Here is a 17026-nt window from a genome sequence, read left to right on the forward strand (position 1 = left end):
CTTAGCTCTGGTCCAGCTGAACAAGACAAAGCAGAGAAACAGATTGGACATTGAGCATGACCTCAGAGTTGCTTTGTCATCACCCCAGACTTTGAGACTCTTGTCCAGGGGCGTCGTTTTGGTATGGCAAAGTATGGCACTTGGAAAAAACTTGGAACTATGGCACTTGGAAAAAAAGTCAAATGGACATGTTTTTGATACTACATTCTGTTGAACACACCTCAAAACCGTACCTAAGAGAAATTGGCTCACTTGCAAGAAAAATAACATAGACAGTTATTGTAACTGAGGGGTTACAAAACCCTGACTGTATTAAAGATTGTGATAGATTAAACCACTGCTAGTTATGTACTTTAATTACTGGCCAGACAGTACATCAAATATAGATGGTGAACACTCACAAGAACACGGCATTGACACAGAAATACTATTGGAGGGTAATTTATTATTATTAGGCAACGTTAGGTTACAGAATGAGAATTAGGGTCGCGCTTGTATGGCGAAGAATATACGTAAAGTCAGTCAAGAGCATAAGTCACTAAGAATAGCAGGAATCCTACGATGGGTCTAAGCTGACGCCACCTGTTGTATAGTAGCAATTATATAGGGCAACACTGGTACCAACTGGAGACAATGGGTTCCCTCCTGGGTGCAAGGCCTGGAGGGTAGAGGAATGTTCGGGTACTCCGTCTGAGTCAACGAGGAACAAAGAGACTCCAGGTACAGGAGTCGGTGCTTGTAAACTCCCTTGATCAGCAGCAAAAGCAATAGTTGTAATCCAAAATGCTCGACAGCATTGATGACAGCTAACCAGCCCCGTCCAAGAGGCAGGCCCGAGTGGTAATCCTCACGAGGTTAAATCCCAAACGATAGTGGAAATCAACGATGCTCTTCTCCGGTAGTCACGTCCCAAATCAATATAATCCAACCAGGAATGGTTCTGCAATCTCCTGTGTACATGTCCAACGGTTCCCCGCCTAGGACTCCTCGGGTGTGGGCGACGTATTTAGGCCACACAGCCTGGTTAAGCGCACTAGCTAAAGACACGACGAACCGATGGGTAATGCTACACACGGAAGAACTGTGGCCGCACGATATACAATAAATGATCGACTATTGACTTCACATTAGATTAAGTCGAACTCAACGTTACTTCATTAAACTCTGACACTTTAACATTCTATTCGCACGCGGTTCTCAATGCTCTATTTAGACGCAAGGTTGCTCACTTCACTGCACGTTGACTCGTGGTGAAGGTGGGTAAGGTTGGTACTGAACTACTGCTGTTTACACCTGCGCCAATATATATACTTAAGTGAATATCTAGTCCCAACCTCAGTTCTTGTCTCGTATTACTACGCTGACTCTGGGCATGTTCTGACATGCCTGCAGTTGTCTTTGAACTTGCCGTTGGGGGCTTGCGCGTTGGCGCCTGGGGGCGCTGTCCAATAGGAGAGCGAATATTACTCTGGTCTGAACGCAGGTAAAGGGATATTCCGTGTATATATATAAATAATATACAAAGTATATCAAACGATACATATATATATTCAGTTTAATCTGGCCCTTCACAACAGTTATGATATTACATTCTGCTCAGCATAATTTGTATGCAAAATATTGTAATTATCTGCTTTAGTCTGTTGACACATTTCTATACTAAATGCTTTTGTAGTCCTGTGTCATACCTAAATGTCATATAAATGAATTGTATAGAAACAACTCATCAAAAGTGACTATTGCACAACTGATTTGACCAAAAATATACACCTTCAACCCCCCACCCTCCCTCCTTGCCATACCTTGGCTTTTACTGAAATGACGCCACTGCTCTTGTCAGGAGCAAACAACATCCCCAGTTATCCCATTAGTTCCCTGTGATGTTAAGCTAAGAAGTCTGCTAAGAAGGATATATTATTTATTATTATTATTTTATTTCATTGGGTTTTTAGCCCTAGTTGTACTTTTGTTGTTCTTTTTTGTGTTTATTTCATGTTTTTAAGTGCATGAAAGATTGTGTATTACTGCAAAAATCTTTTTTTGAAATAAATTTCGGTCGCGACTTAATGACTAAGGAAAATGTTGGGTCCCGAGGCTAGACCAGTTGAGAACCACTGTGCTAAATGACAATGTAAATGTATTAGAGATACTATAACTGTTTGCTTTTATAGTAAATATGTTCTTAAACATTCAAACTGTGATAATATGAAAAAAACGAAAAACACAAAAAAAAGTAGTAGTAGTTCCATTACTGGTGTGCATTGGGCCTGGCTATATTACGGAAAACAATAAGTTTAAGGCGAGCAAATTGGCGACAGATGGCTGTGTGCTGCTTCACTTTGAGGCGAGGGGATTCCTGCAGCCGAACGTACTGAGCCACTGAGAGACAACTGAGAGACCCAGTTCAAAAGGTAGGCGATACTGCCACCTGTCGGGATTCGATCGTCATTGCAATTATAACGTAGGCAGCGGTACCAGGGAGACACAGGCAGGTCCGCGCGAGTGTTTAGAATGGGGAAAATCGAAAAAAAATTATCTAAAAACAAGATATCTCGGGTTAGGCGCTAAACGCTTGGATTTGAAACACGAGAAATCTCGTGTTTGGCGCATAATGAGTTAATAAGCACAATTTCAATATCATTCGAAAATAATCGTGATTATGATTTCTTGTAAGGCTATCGATGTATCGATAACTGCGTGAAATCGATAAGTGGCATCACTAATCGATTTTTTTTTAATTACATTCTTTTTTTAAATAAAAAGGAAATGAATAAAATAATAATTAAAAACAATTACATTTTTATTTTATTTTAAAATCTATATTTATCGATAATTTTGTCCCGATTTATCGATGTTCCAAATGGCATATCGTCTCAGCCTTAATTTCTTGCCATAATAGAGCAGCCCTACCAAGGTCCGCCGAGAGACGGGCTTGGCCCCTCGTCACGCTGAGACACCGCTTTAATCATTCATACTCAATTTAGTACGAGCTATGAATATTCCACCCGCCAGCCACCATCCCTCCACACAAATGAGCGTAATCACTCATTCTAATGTGTTAAACACCCGCACCAAGTATAGCCGTGGTGAGGGGCAACAAGGACGTGGCAGCAAAATGGAAATGATAGATTAGTCTACGTTTGACTTGGATTGACATCTCTTGCCTGTTTAATCTGTCATTACTGAGGGGATATTTGTCGAAAATGTATTACAGGAGACCAGTGACTTAATATAGTGCATCCGTTCTTATAGTAGACGGTTATTACTACTTCTGGAAGCCCTTCTCTTGCATTTTTCAATAGCATTATGCAACAAAAGTCAATATGGCATCTACATATTAACATGTTCTGTCACAGACATGTTATGCTGAATGTAGAATTGTAAAAATCTTGTTAAAGGGGCACTTCACCAAAAACAATGCTGATTTATTTTGCACATAAACAGCTTTATATGTGACAAATAAAACAGAATTTGAAACTTGGAAGTATTATTATAATTTGTATTACATTAAAAAAAGAATTCTTTTATGCAACTTGAAAGTATTAACTTAACTGTTTGGTTACCATTCCATGTGATTGTCCAGGCTATGAAGCCAGTGAAAACAAGCCGTACAAGGAGCCTCTTCTAGCACACCCAGATGAGCCTCCATCGGCGCCAGTGATGCTGGCCCAGCCGGCGCCCATGGCCTCCGTTACCCTGGAGTGTCCTGAGTCCGCTGCGTATACAGAGCCCAGGCAGGACACACCGCTTACAGGTACGGAAGAACCTATTAACCCCTGTGTGGTTATGTTTACTAAAAGAGAAATGATACAATGACATTTTCTTTTTATTATTATCTGAGACTCATTGGCCATGGGTCATTTTATGTGAAGAACATATAAAATAAACCAGTCCAGATCAGCAACAATATGTTTGCGCAATGCACTAATTAAGGCTTGCAGCTATATTGATCCGTCAATGAACAGATGGAACATTTATGGAAGTTATTACTGTCCGTTAGTTTATTTTTTTAAATAACACATTTTACACAACCATGATAGTACTTGTGCTCAGCCTCTTTTTATATATTTTTTAAACATTTTCTTAATTTTTTTCATTTCCACATGTAACAAGACACAGCACAATACAGTAATAATAATAATAATACATAAGACATCACAGGACAGTACTTAATAACAATAATGACGAGACGATTAAACAAAATTGTATTAATCAATAAAGCACTATAAATAATATAAAATGAAGAACAGTGAAATATCCCGAGCCCCGAAAGTACACAACCTCTTAACTTAACTATGACATGCTCTACTTTTTACTATGAAAGTAAACAACCTCTAATTTAACTATGATAGTACACATGCTCTATTGTGTTAGTATGAAAGTAAACAACGTCTAATTTAACTATGATAGTACACATGCTCTATTGTGTTAGTATGAAAGTACACAACCTTTACACTTTTACAGTATTTTGCGGAGGTTCTTAGCTGAGGCGAAAGAAAGAAGCTTTGGCAGTAGTAATTGACAGTGAGGCATGTCTTTTTATACTTCCTCTCGGCCGCTCTCAGGACCTGTCTTTCTTCTCTCACTGAATCTGACAGCCATGTACTGGGGGTGGTAGGCTTCTCTGCAGGCTTCTCTGCGAGGGGACGGAGCTTGTTGAAGGAGGTTGAGAGGGCTGAAAGGAGGGTTGAGGTTGCCGTATCTGGGGGAGAGCAGACAGGGTGTCAGAGGAGAGGGTGGAGGAGGATAGGTTGCATCTGAATGAGACAGTTTGAGTGGATGGTTTGGGGTTTAGCATAAGAGTTAGTCAGAAGGATATAAAGAAGTGGTCTGATGCATGGATGGGAGTTACCATGGTGTTAATTATGCTGGAGGCACTGGAGAATATGAGATCCAAGGAGCTGCCAGCTTTGTGGGTAGGAGGTAGGGGTGGACGGTATACGGTATAAACGGTATCAATTTGCTCTACGGTATGGATTTTGACTATACCTTGTAACCGGTAGAGCAGCTCTAAAATAGCAATGACGTCATGTAACCACAGCGTGACTATTTCACTCGTATTTGCCCCTAAACATTTATAGAATTAGTCATAGATAATGGATATGTGCAAACTGGAAAAAGTTATTTAGGAGCACAGAGGCTTCGCGCAGTGGGCGTGTCAACACGCAATTGTCATTTCATAATAAACACAGAAGCGAACTAGCTCTTCAGCCCTGCGTTGCACACAGCTGTGTGACTTCTCTCGCGAGTCATGCAGTTTCTATGTGTAATGTAAACTCTGCGACGAGTCCAATGGGCTAACATGCTTTGTATCCTCGCCATTCTGGAACGTCCACGTCGCGGTAAAAGCTTATGTAATGTTAACTGTCGATGTGCTGGTAGCCTCGGCAAGCTAACGGTAGCTGGCTCCAGCAGCTTGTCGATGTGCTGGAGCCTCGGCAAGCTAACGTTAGCTGGCTCCAGCAGCTTGTCGATGTGCTGGAGCCTCGGCAAGCTAACGTTAGCTGGCTCCAGCAGCTTGTCGATGTGCTGGAGCCTCGGCAAGCTAACGTTAGCTGGCTCCAGCAGCTTGTCGATGTGCTGGAGCCTCGGCAAGCTAACGTTAGCTTGCTCCAGCAGCTTGTCGATATGCTGGGGCCACGGCAAGCTAACGTTAGCTTGCTCCAGCAGCTTGTCGATGTGCTGGAGCCTCGGCAAGCTAACGTTAGCTTGCTCCAGCAGCTTGTCGATGTGCTGGAGCCTCGGCAAGCTAACGTTAGCTTGCTCCAGCAGCTTGTCGATGTGCTGGAGCCTCGGCAAGCTAACGTTAGCTGGCTCCAGCAGCTTGTCGATGTGCTGGAGCCTCGGCAAGCTAAGGTTAGCTGGCTCCAGCAGCTTGTCGATGTGCTGGAGCCTCGGCAAGCTAAGGTTAGCTGGCTCCAGCAGCTTGTCGATGTGCTGGAGCCTCGGCAAGCTAAGGTTAGCTGGCTCCAGCAGCTTGTCGATGTGCTGGAGCCTCGGCAAGCTAACGTTAGCTGGCTCCAGCAGCTTGTCGATGTGCTGGAGCCTCGGCAAGCTAACGGTAGCTGGCTCCAGCAGCTTGTCGATGTGCTGGAGCCTCGGCAAGCTAACGGTAGCTGGCTCCACTAGCAGCCCCCTCCCTCTCTCTCCCTCTCTCAATCTCTGCTAACAATCCTGATTCGATTCTTGAACCTATTTAATTAAAAAGGAAGATATTGATGGACATTAGCTATAGTATAGCTCAGCAGCTGTAACAGAATAACAGCTGCCATACCAGTGTTTTACCCCTTCAGAAGCATTTATATAGACATTTTAAGATAAGTTAATATACCGTGATATATACCGTTACCGTCTATGCTTCAAATTATACCGTGATATACATTTTAGACCATACCGTCTAGCCCTAGTAGGAGGCATGACAGTGGGAGTCGGCTCAAAGGATTGTAGGAGAGAGACCACTGGGACGAGTCAGGCCGGTTGAAGTCGCCCATTAGGAGAAGGGGGGTGCCATCTTCTGGAAAGGAGCTTAGAAGCATGCCCAGCTCATCTGGGAAGTATTCGAGGGGACCTGGAGGGCGATGGAGAGCAACACTGGTGAGATTGAATGGACTACGGATAACACATGATATTCGAGAGAGGAGAGTGACGGAGCAGGTAGTGATATTATGCTTGTAGTCCATGAGGGCGAGAGGTCAGAAAACCAGTGCCATCACCACGTCTGGAGGGTTGTTGTGTGTGAGTGAAGGTGTCTACTGTAGATAAAGCTGCAGGCGTCACATATTCATACTAAAATACGGTCTAAAGTATAAATATGTTATCGTTTTCTGCAGCATTCTGCAGAACGCCAGTTATAGCTATAAATACATATTTTTTTTTGATCAATTTTTTTTATTATTAATTACATGAAACAAGACAACACAATAACCACAGTAACAAAAAACATAACTCCACAGGAGAATAACAAACAATAATAATACAGAATAATAAATTATAAAGACAAAAGAAAAAGAAACGGCGTCCAACCTATCAAATATAGATGGCTACTTCAATAACAAAAAAGTCTTCAAACATGCCAACCTTTCCCCACCTTTACAAAGTGGAGTGACTTAAAAGATTGTTTACGAGAGTGTTGCCGCAGATTTACTGTAGATAGCCTAGGTCCCTTACACATGTTCAAGACTGCCAAACTCGCAGAAGGTAAAATGTAAGAAGAAAGAAAATCTTCCTCCAAGTTGGTTGACAGGTCAATCAGTCTGCCAATATTAGTCCCTTGGGGAGATGGCATGTGAATTGACATATAGCGCAGAATAGCTAAATATCAACCCCCCCTAAAATCCCCCCAGTCAAAGTTAAGAAGGACAAGACAAAAACCAAGACAGACAAAACATTTCCTCCTCCCCCTCCCCAGAAACCGCCGGACCCCCCCGATCAAGCACCCCAACCCCGCTCAGCCGCACACGGCGGCCTTTACCTTCTCAGCTGCTGCGAACCACAGGTCAATGCCAGCCTGCCCTACCCCAATCACCCGCGCCGTGGATATCTCAAGATAAATCACATCCAATAGAGTTAGGGACCAGTTAATCATTGTAAGCTTCTCAGGCTCCTTCCATCTCATTGCTATTAGCTTCTTCGCTGCTGTGACGCCCGCTAGGACAACCCTTTTCAGTTGTACGGACGCGGGTAGTGTCGTTATATCGTTCAGGAGTAGCGTAACAGCTGTGAATGGGATAGTTAAGCCACACAGATCTGAAAGTTTGTCCGTTATTGACCTCCAGAAGCGGGCCACTGGTGGGCAATCCCAATACATATGCATATAAGTGCCAGTGGCCTTTTGAGAGCACAAAGTGCACCGAGAGTCGGTTATCAGTCCCATAGCAAATAGCTTCCTAGGTGTAAGATAGGTCCTATGAATATAATTAAAATTAATTTGCTGGTGATTGGGGTTGCGGGAAGATAATGCCACATTTGCCCAAACATCATCCCAGTCAAACTCGGGGTCCAACTCCGGGATATCCACACGCCAGATTGTATCCAATGATAAATTTTTATACGTGGATTGAATTAAGAGCGTATAAAAGTCTGAGACAAACCCTCTGGATGTCGTCCTGTCCACTATGAGCCTGAGGAAGGGGTGTGGGTGCAAAGCTTAGTTGACCTTAGTTGAAGGTAAAGAAAGAAGGACTCGCCGGGAAGATCATAAAATTCTCTCAAGTCCTGAAACGCACGGAGGCCGTTCTTATCATAAATATCCTCCAGAGTATGCACTCCCCTCCTTTGCCATTGAGGAATATTAACCGGCTTGTGCCCAACAAGTAATTGCTGGTTATAAAAAATTGGAGAGTCCAGGTGCCATGGGCATTTAACCCCACACGACCTCTGTACATTACGCCACGTTTGGATCACGTGAGCTATGATCGGTCCATACCTCAGCCGGCATTTCGAAATAGAGACAGTGGAGTACACTACATCCTGCAATCTTAGCGGAGATACCGCTGCCGCTTCTAAGGAGCGCCACGATACAGCCTCTACAGGGTCTAGCCAGCACATCAGAGGTCTCAGTGAAAAGGACCAGAAATAAAGTTTAAAATCAGGGATTGCGAGGCCCCCATCTTGTTTTCTACGTTGAGTAGTAGCCCTTTTGATTCTCGGGCGTTTGTTATTCCAGATAAACTTAGATACCATCGATTGTACCTTGCGCCAGTGGTCTATTGGAGGGGGCAGGGGGAGCATTGAGCTAATAAAATTTATCCTAGGCAGGATGTTCATTTTGATTATGGAAGCCCGGGCTTGTAAGGAGTTAGGAAGGGACGACCACCTGTCTAGATCCTGGCGTATTTTATCATAAGTACCCGTGAAGTTGTACTTAGTAGTTTGGTTCAGCGTGGGGAATATCTCTATGCCCAAGTATTTAAAATGTTCTACTATGGGGATATCAGCTGGTAGTCGTACCGCCTTGGCCAGCTCATTAAGAGGTAGGCAGGCTGATTTGTTCCAGTTAATCTTAAAGCCTGACAATTTACCAAAGTCGTCGATTATCCTCAATAATTTTGTGGCCGACCGGGAGGGGTCGTCCATGAAAATCAGCAGGTCATCCGCATAGAGAGCAATTTTGTGTGGAGTATTATTGACCATTATGGGGACGATGTCCTCCGATTGCCTAATAAATTGGGCCAAAGGTTCGAGGGAAAGCGCGAACAGTCCTGGGCTCAGAGGACAACCCTGTCTAGAAGATCTGGAGACTGGAAAGAGTGTGGAACAGTTTTTACCTGTCAGTATCATCGCAGACGGCGAGGCATACAGGACTTTAATCATATGAATAAAACTCTTCCCAAGACCCATGACCTCAAGTACCTTCCACAGGTATGACCACTCAAGTCTGTCAAACGCCTTCATGGCATCCAAAGACAGAACTGTGGATGGAGTTGTATTGTCTTTACTGTTATCGATTACATGCAACAGCCTCCTAAGATTATCTGCAGCCAGACGCCCCGGGATAAAACCAGTTTGATCGCAGTGCACCAATACAGACATACATCTCTGCAGGCGACGGGCCAGCACCTTGGCAAACACTTTTAAATCGGCCCCGAGAAGACTCAAGGGTCTATAGCTACCACAATCATTGGGATCTTTGTCCTTCTTGAGAAGTAAAGAAATCAACGCCATATTGACATCTCTTGAGAACTCCCCTTGTTCGATAGCGTAATTGATCATATCGAGCATCAATGGACCCAGTTGGTCCCAGAAAGCTAAATACACTTCGGGTGGAATACCATCCCAGCCTGGTGCCTTACCCCTCTGCATTTCAACAATCGTCTCCCTCAATTCCACGAGAGTAATCGGTCTCCCCAGTTCCTTGGCCTCTTCCTCAGAAATGTGGGGTATCTCAAGCCCGCCAATGAACGATTCAAATTTAGAGTCATCAAGATTACCCTCTGAGCTATATAACTGAGTAAAACTCTTTAAAAGTGTCATTGATCTTTTTCGAATCAGTAGTGACTGCACCCTGGCTCGTCCTGATCGAGGGGATATCTGAGAAATGATCATTTGAGCGTATTTTCATTGCCAATAGATGGCTAGGTCTGGAGCCGTGAACGTAGTAATTTTGTCTTGTCCTATGTATCAAGAACTCCGACTGTTGTTTAAGTATGGAGTTTATTTCTTTTTTGACTATCTTACGTTGTGTGTTTAGTCGTTCACTATAGTTAGTTTGCAAGGATGCGTATAGGTCCGCATATAATGTTTCCAGTCCTTCTAGCTTTTTTGACCGGGATTTTCGCAAATTGGAGGCAAATAGTGTGACATGACCCCTGATAAATCCTTTCAATGCGTTCCACAGGACCCTAGGGTCTTCTACTGTGCCAACGTTGATCTGCAAAAATTCAGCTAGTTTACTCCTGAACTCAGAACAGAAGTCATCGTTCTTTAGCAAGGTTGAATTAAAACGCCATCTGGGAGCTCTTGCGGAGAGCCTGCCAAAGGTTGCCGTAAGGAAAATCCCCTTGTGGTCTGAGAGAGCCAAGGGAACCAATGAGACATCGAAACTATCAAACATATTAGGGGACGCGAATGCATAGTCAATTCGAGAGAAGCTTTTGTGTCTGGCTGACAGGTGAGAGTAATCTTTGAGGGTGGGGTTGGATAAGCGCCAAAGGTCTGTGAGCCCCGTGTCCTGGGCCCACATCCTGAGGGCCTTGGAGGACCGTTTTTGGTCGCTCGTTTCAGAGGGCCCGGACCTATCCATCTCTGCATCCCAGCACGCATTAAAATCGCCACCCACAATGAGAGCGTATCCATTAAGTTCCAACATATTCTTCGTGATTGTATTATAGAACGCTGAATCAAATGTGTTAGGAGCATACAATGCTATTATAGCCATCTTCCTATGCGAGAACTCAACTTTTGCTATAGTAATCCTTCCCTCCGTGTCCGACCATACGTCCAGGACTTTGATATCAAGGTTACGTCTTGTAACTATGACGACTCCTTTCGTCTTATCATCGGCTGAGGATGAGGAGATAACGTGATATTGCCGATTTGCCAGTCTTGACACATCACCTACCAATAAATGCGTCTCACTAAGGAGAGCAAGGTCAATATTTCTCCTCTTCAACAACCAAAGGACACTGGCACGCTTGTGTGGGGCGTTAAGCCCTCCTGCGTTCCAAATTAAAATATTCAATTTAGCCATGGTCGAGCTTGTCTAAATGCGTAGAGAACATACCAGTGTAGCTAGACTGCTCGAGGCGCTGATCCAGGCGGGCCCAGACGGTCAATCCCAGGAGTACAGAGGAGGAACAATTACACACATATAAGACAACAGCACATAAAACACATAAAAATACCACCCCAGTTACAACCCCCCCACCTTCTACTCTAAACCCTAACCCACCCGTCCTATTATAAGCCCTCGTATACCCACTCTCCAGTCCCCACCCTATGCCCCATCCACTGAGGATGGTCATCTTCCTATCACTTCCCACTAGAGACATGGATCCAATAAGACGCTCCCCACTCCAACCCCCCTCTAGATAAACCCCTGAGTAAACCCCCACTAGTCCAATAAACACAAATAATAATAAAAATAAAATTCAATAAAGATATCGGTCGAAAACCACCTGAGCCTTGGCCCCAACATGAGACAACCATAATGGTAAAAATAGCCATTATTAAATAATAACTCCACATCAACCTGCAACCATCTATTTCCGAATCTGCGCTTCAACGTCGCAATGTTATAGCCCAAATGGGTACAGGGAAATTCAAAACAAAATTAAATTAAAGCATCCCAGCCGATAGTCTAAGGCAGGATCGGGTCACAGGTTAATTGTGCAAAATTGTGTGAACAGATGTCAATTAAACAATGACAATAATAAGAAAGGGAAAAAGGGGGTATGGTCAAAGTGCACCCCTGTAGCAGTCCCTCTGATCAGGCACAACGGCTGAAATGACATAACCTATGTAAGAAAAGAATTAAACACATTAATTAATCCGGGGATGGTAATAGGCAATATCTGACACAACCCGTTACCATCTATTGTTTCAATAAAGATATCGGTCGAAAACCACTGTGAGCCTAGGCCTTAACATGAGATAACTTATAGCTATAAATACATATATTACATCATCAAATGTAGTTTGATACCGATTGACGTCATATTAAAACTTTCAATTGTACAAGGTCCTACACGTCTTGCCTCATCATCTGCTGGTGACCAATGGGGGGGGGGGGGGGTGTTTATAAGTCCGTGGCAGACGTTAAATCATTCATGTAGTATGGGCGATACATAGATCACAGCAGTTTATATGGATCATAATATTCAAACACGCTGAAACTTACCGTAGCTTTCTCTGACCGTTGGGTGGTCAGCGTGGAGCAGAAAGTTCGCGATTATGGGATGTTGATATATGTGATCCATTTCCAGGTTGTATAATAATTAGGGATGTCCGATATTATCGGCCGACCGATATTATCGGCCGATATCGGCAGTAAAATGTGATATCGGAAAATATCGGTATCGGTTTAAAAAAAGAAAAAAACAATAACAATATTTGTTATATATATATCCAGTGAAATTATTAGTTACCTGAAATTATTCAGTTTTTTGGGGGGGGAAACCCTGCATATATCGGTATCGGTTGATATCGGTATCGGAAATTAAGAGTTGGACAATATCGGAATATCGGTATCGGTAAAAAAGCCAATATCGAGCATCCCTAATAATAATATATACGTCCAAATCATGTTGTTTATCGAGTTATTGGCAACGGATCGCTGTCCAGTGTGTCGAGCTGGAGTCCCGCTAACGATAGCGAGTGCCCGGACCGAATATGGATGAGCACCACTTCCGGCGTGTCACTTCCTGTTTGGGCGATCCACGGCGTCATTGGCAGATTACGCATGGCGGAGAATGACGTGGTAACACGTCATTGGCGAATAAAGGGTTAACGGAACAAAGGCAGATGGCAGTTTTAAAACACACCCCAGTTTCAGATCAATGGAACTAAGCTGAATTAAGATTAATTCTCAGTCAGATGATTCTAATCACTGGCTGCTGGTGTTACAGAGTGTTTGAATCCTTGTGCTGTGTTAATTTCAGCTCAATTATATAAGGTATCGGCCCCTATAAAATGAGGTATTGCTATTTCTTCATCTACATTATTTCATGGAGCTGTAATTAGTTTACCACAAAGATTAAATGTCCTCGATGATGTCACAGGTGGCCATATTCAAAAAAATTAATTCTTAACTGTCAAACTAAATTAATGTGTGCACTGTGCAAAACTATAAGAGTTATTGGATGTGTTTGAGATTATGTGCAAAATAAATTGGCATTGTTTTCTGGTGTTGTGCCTTTATAAGCCGCACTGCAACATGCAAACAAACATTAGACCATCCTCAACAGACTACATCAAACCTTCATGTATCTTCGATGCTTGATTCTTCTCTCAGGCTGACACTACATCTTGGAACCATATTGTTTAATGAGGAATGGCAGTTTCTTACTCTGCACCGGTTCACATATCACACCAGCTCTGAGGCCATGTTCAGGCTCCTGTTCAGCCCGACTCTGTGACTTCTCCAGAGTCCAGACGATGGATACCAATTTCCTCTCTGTGTTCAGTAGAAAGCTACGGTATCCAGCTTCAAGCTAGCCTAGTTTAGCACAAATTAACGGAAGCAGATGCGGCGGGCCGCCGACCACTAGTTTAGCTTGACACTCTGGGAGAGGTGTTATTGGCCAACAGCTAGGACATGGCATATGATCCTGGCAATGAGTACATGATTGAATACTGTCCAGCTTATATTTTTTTGTATTTAATTTTTTGTATTATTTTTTTAAACAAACATATAAACAAACATGACAACACACGATAAGATATACAAGCATTATTAACAGTGCACATCCAATGAAATCACCATTTAGTTAAATGTCTTATACAGGATATACCCCTAATACCTGCTATCTAATACCCTACACACATATGCTCTAGCTCGTACCCCCCCCTCCCGGACCCCCCGTCCAGCTTATATATAATGGAAGTCCAACATAGGGGGTTAGCAGACTGAAGGGAAACCGAGCCACTCTGATTGTCGATAAAAAAAATCCTTTATTCAAACATGGAATATTCAAACATGTTGCTGCTTCATCAGGGAGTAAAATAAATGAGAGGCAGCTCCAATTTAAAGGTGCTATAGATAACGTTTGTATGGTGAGTAATCATTGAAAAATAAATAAATACATTCACAGAGCTTTTAGAAAGGTGCGGTTACTGCGGTATACGTATACTATGGGCGCCCTCGTGGCGCACCACGTTAGTGCATCGCACACCTACCCGGCCGTCCCAGGTTCGCTTCCCGCTCCCGGTGACATTTGTCGCATGTCTTCCCCGCCTCTTCTCCCGTTCATCCTCTCCTCATCCGTCTGTCATGTCTGACCATGAAAAGCAATAAATGCACAAAAATTAATCTTAAAAAAAAAGAAAGGTGCGGTATAAGTATTGCTCTGGGAACCCCCCCCCCCCCCAAATATATTGCCTCTTAGAAAAGCACAGATGAGACAAAACACAAACACCTGGGCACCCAGTTAATGAACACGCATACTGTAATAACCACACGGATATGATGGGGAAAGAGATGCGTCACTATACAATCATGATTCCATCCATGATACACAAACACTAGTGCAGGTCAATGATGGCACTCGTAAAATTCTATAATACAAGCATACACATAATGGATGACCCTCGATAATTCCCATCAAAATGGTTCAAGGCACATAATTACGACAACAATGATATGCAATATGCAGCACATATTGGATACCTGCCTCATTAATTTTACTCTATGAAGTCACAACACATAGGAGCGCATCCCTGTTTTGCTCAGGAGGTAGAGCGATCGTCTAAGGTTCCCGGTTTGATTCCGGCTCCTCCTGGCAGCATAATAATAACTTTATTTGTATAGCACCTTTCATACAGGGGATTGCAGTTCAAAGTGCTTTACATCAGTAAGAAATAAGACATAAAATCTGTGTAAAACAAGCGGCAAGAGCAAAGCATAGTGGGATAAAATAATACAGATATATTAATCAAATCATATCAGAACCTCACGTACCAATATGAGTCTTGAATTTCTGTAAACTGTTACAAAACATGATAAACATCATAGTATGCACCCATCGGATAGTGGGGCGTGGGAAAAAAAGTAAAAAAAAAAAAAGTAAAATAATAGCAACAGTAAAATGAGCACACATATAAAATCAGTTTTTCACATTAGGATCTAACATCCCAACAGGCCACTTTGTTTATGGTTTGATTAGAAAATACATGAATGATGAAATGAGCACATAAAGTGCAGACATACTATAAAATCAGTTTTTTACAATCCAATAAAATAGTTATGGATTACTGTTTAACAGTTCAAAGTCGTCTTTACCTTCTCTGTTTGGCATCCACAGTTTAAAACCTGACAGTCTTCCCTCCTGTTTGATACCCACTTTGACCCTTCGCACCGCCCACTCAGGGCAAACCTCCCTCTCAGGGCACAGTTCCCTTGCTCAGGGCGCAGTTCTAGGTCTGGGTCCTACACAGTTTTAAAGCCTGACAGTCTTTCTTGCTTGATACCCACACAGTCTAATACCCGACAGTTTCGAACCTGTAATAAAAAGCAACAGCCTTATTTAACCCTTTCACTGCCGCACTACCAAACGGTTAACCCTTTCACTGTGACAATTCACAGAAGGTTAACCCTTTCACTGCCAAGGCGACCGTTGGTTGTGTGATAGTAAAGGGTTAACCTTCTGTCGTGTGTCAGTGAAAGGGTTAATACCCGACAGTTTCGAACCTGTAATAAAAAGCAACAGCCTTATTTAATGTTGGATCATGCTGGTGGACCGACACGTTGGAGGTTAGTGAAGAGTCAGCAGTATACTGTTAACGCCTTCTGTTCCAGCAGGCAGCGAAGCCCAGCCAGAAAGCCCCCAGGAGGACCTGAGAGAACACCTGAAGAAGACGCTGGAGTTCTGTCTGTCGCGGTGAGTAATACTGCATCACATCTCTGGAGTTCTGTCTGTCGCGGTGAGTTATACTGGATCACATCTCTGGAGTTCTGTCTGTCGCGTGAGTTATACTGCATCACATCTCTGGAGTTCTGTCTGTCGCGGTGAGTTATACTGGATCACATCTCTGGAGTTCTGTCTGTCGCGGTGAGTTATACTGGATCACATCTCTGGAGTTCTGTCTGTCGCGTGAGTTATACTGCATCACATCTCTGGAGTTCTGTCTGTCGCGGTGAGTTATACTGGATCACATCTCTGGAGTTCTGTCTGTCGCGGTGAGTTATACTGGATCACATCTCTGGAGTTCTGTCTGTCGCGGTGAGTTATACTGCATCACATCTCTGGAGTTCTGTCTGTCGCGTGAGTTATACTGCATCACATCTCTGGAGTTCTGTCTGTCGCGTGAGTTATACTGGATCACATCTCTGGAGTTCTGTCTGTCGCGGTGAGTTATACTGCATCACATCTCTGGAGTTCTGTCTGTCGCGTGAGTTATACTGCATCACATCTCTGGAGTTCTGTCTGTCGCGTGAGTTATACTGCATCACATCTCTGGAGTGCAAAAGGCTCAGAAATGGCATTTAGACCATTGTTATTAATTGATTGAGTCGGAACGTTAACCCTTTCAGAGCCCTTGCTTAACCTTGATATACCGGTTGAATGCCCACCATCCACTTCAATGTTAGCGTTACAAACGCCTAATCTATGTTTTAAATTATGGCTATGTGTCTAATCTGCCCGTCGCTTATCAATGACTCGTTTTCCAGTCAACATTGTCGAAGCGGATTGTTTTATCGGTTCATTTTCGTTTTATAGCATTTTGAAAAGCCCTCGTTTTCAAGGAAAATATAAAGATTCCATGATAAAATACATTTACTGGAATATTCTAGAATACACAAAAACTGTCATTTTTCGGCCTATTTATGTATCGTTTTCAAATAAACGCTAGATTATCGATAGTATGTGTA

At 43.1% G+C, this 17026-nt stretch overlaps 1 protein-coding gene across 1 annotated transcript in view; it reads left to right on the forward strand.

Moving 5' to 3' along the window:
• Positions 1-17026, forward strand: part of larp4b (La ribonucleoprotein 4B) — a 196304-nt gene that overhangs the window by 79923 nt on the left and 99355 nt on the right. Inside the window, exons 3-4 of the mRNA XM_084327427.1 lie at positions 3584-3754; positions 15953-16034. Coding sequence (XP_084183553.1) covers positions 3584-3754; positions 15953-16034 — 253 coding nt within the window. The remainder of the gene's footprint in view (positions 1-3583; positions 3755-15952; positions 16035-17026) is intronic.

This window comes from Notolepis coatsorum, assembly GCF_963971535.1.
Source record: "Notolepis coatsorum genome assembly, chromosome: 13".
Taxonomy (NCBI): domain Eukaryota; kingdom Metazoa; phylum Chordata; class Actinopteri; order Aulopiformes; family Paralepididae; genus Notolepis; species Notolepis coatsorum.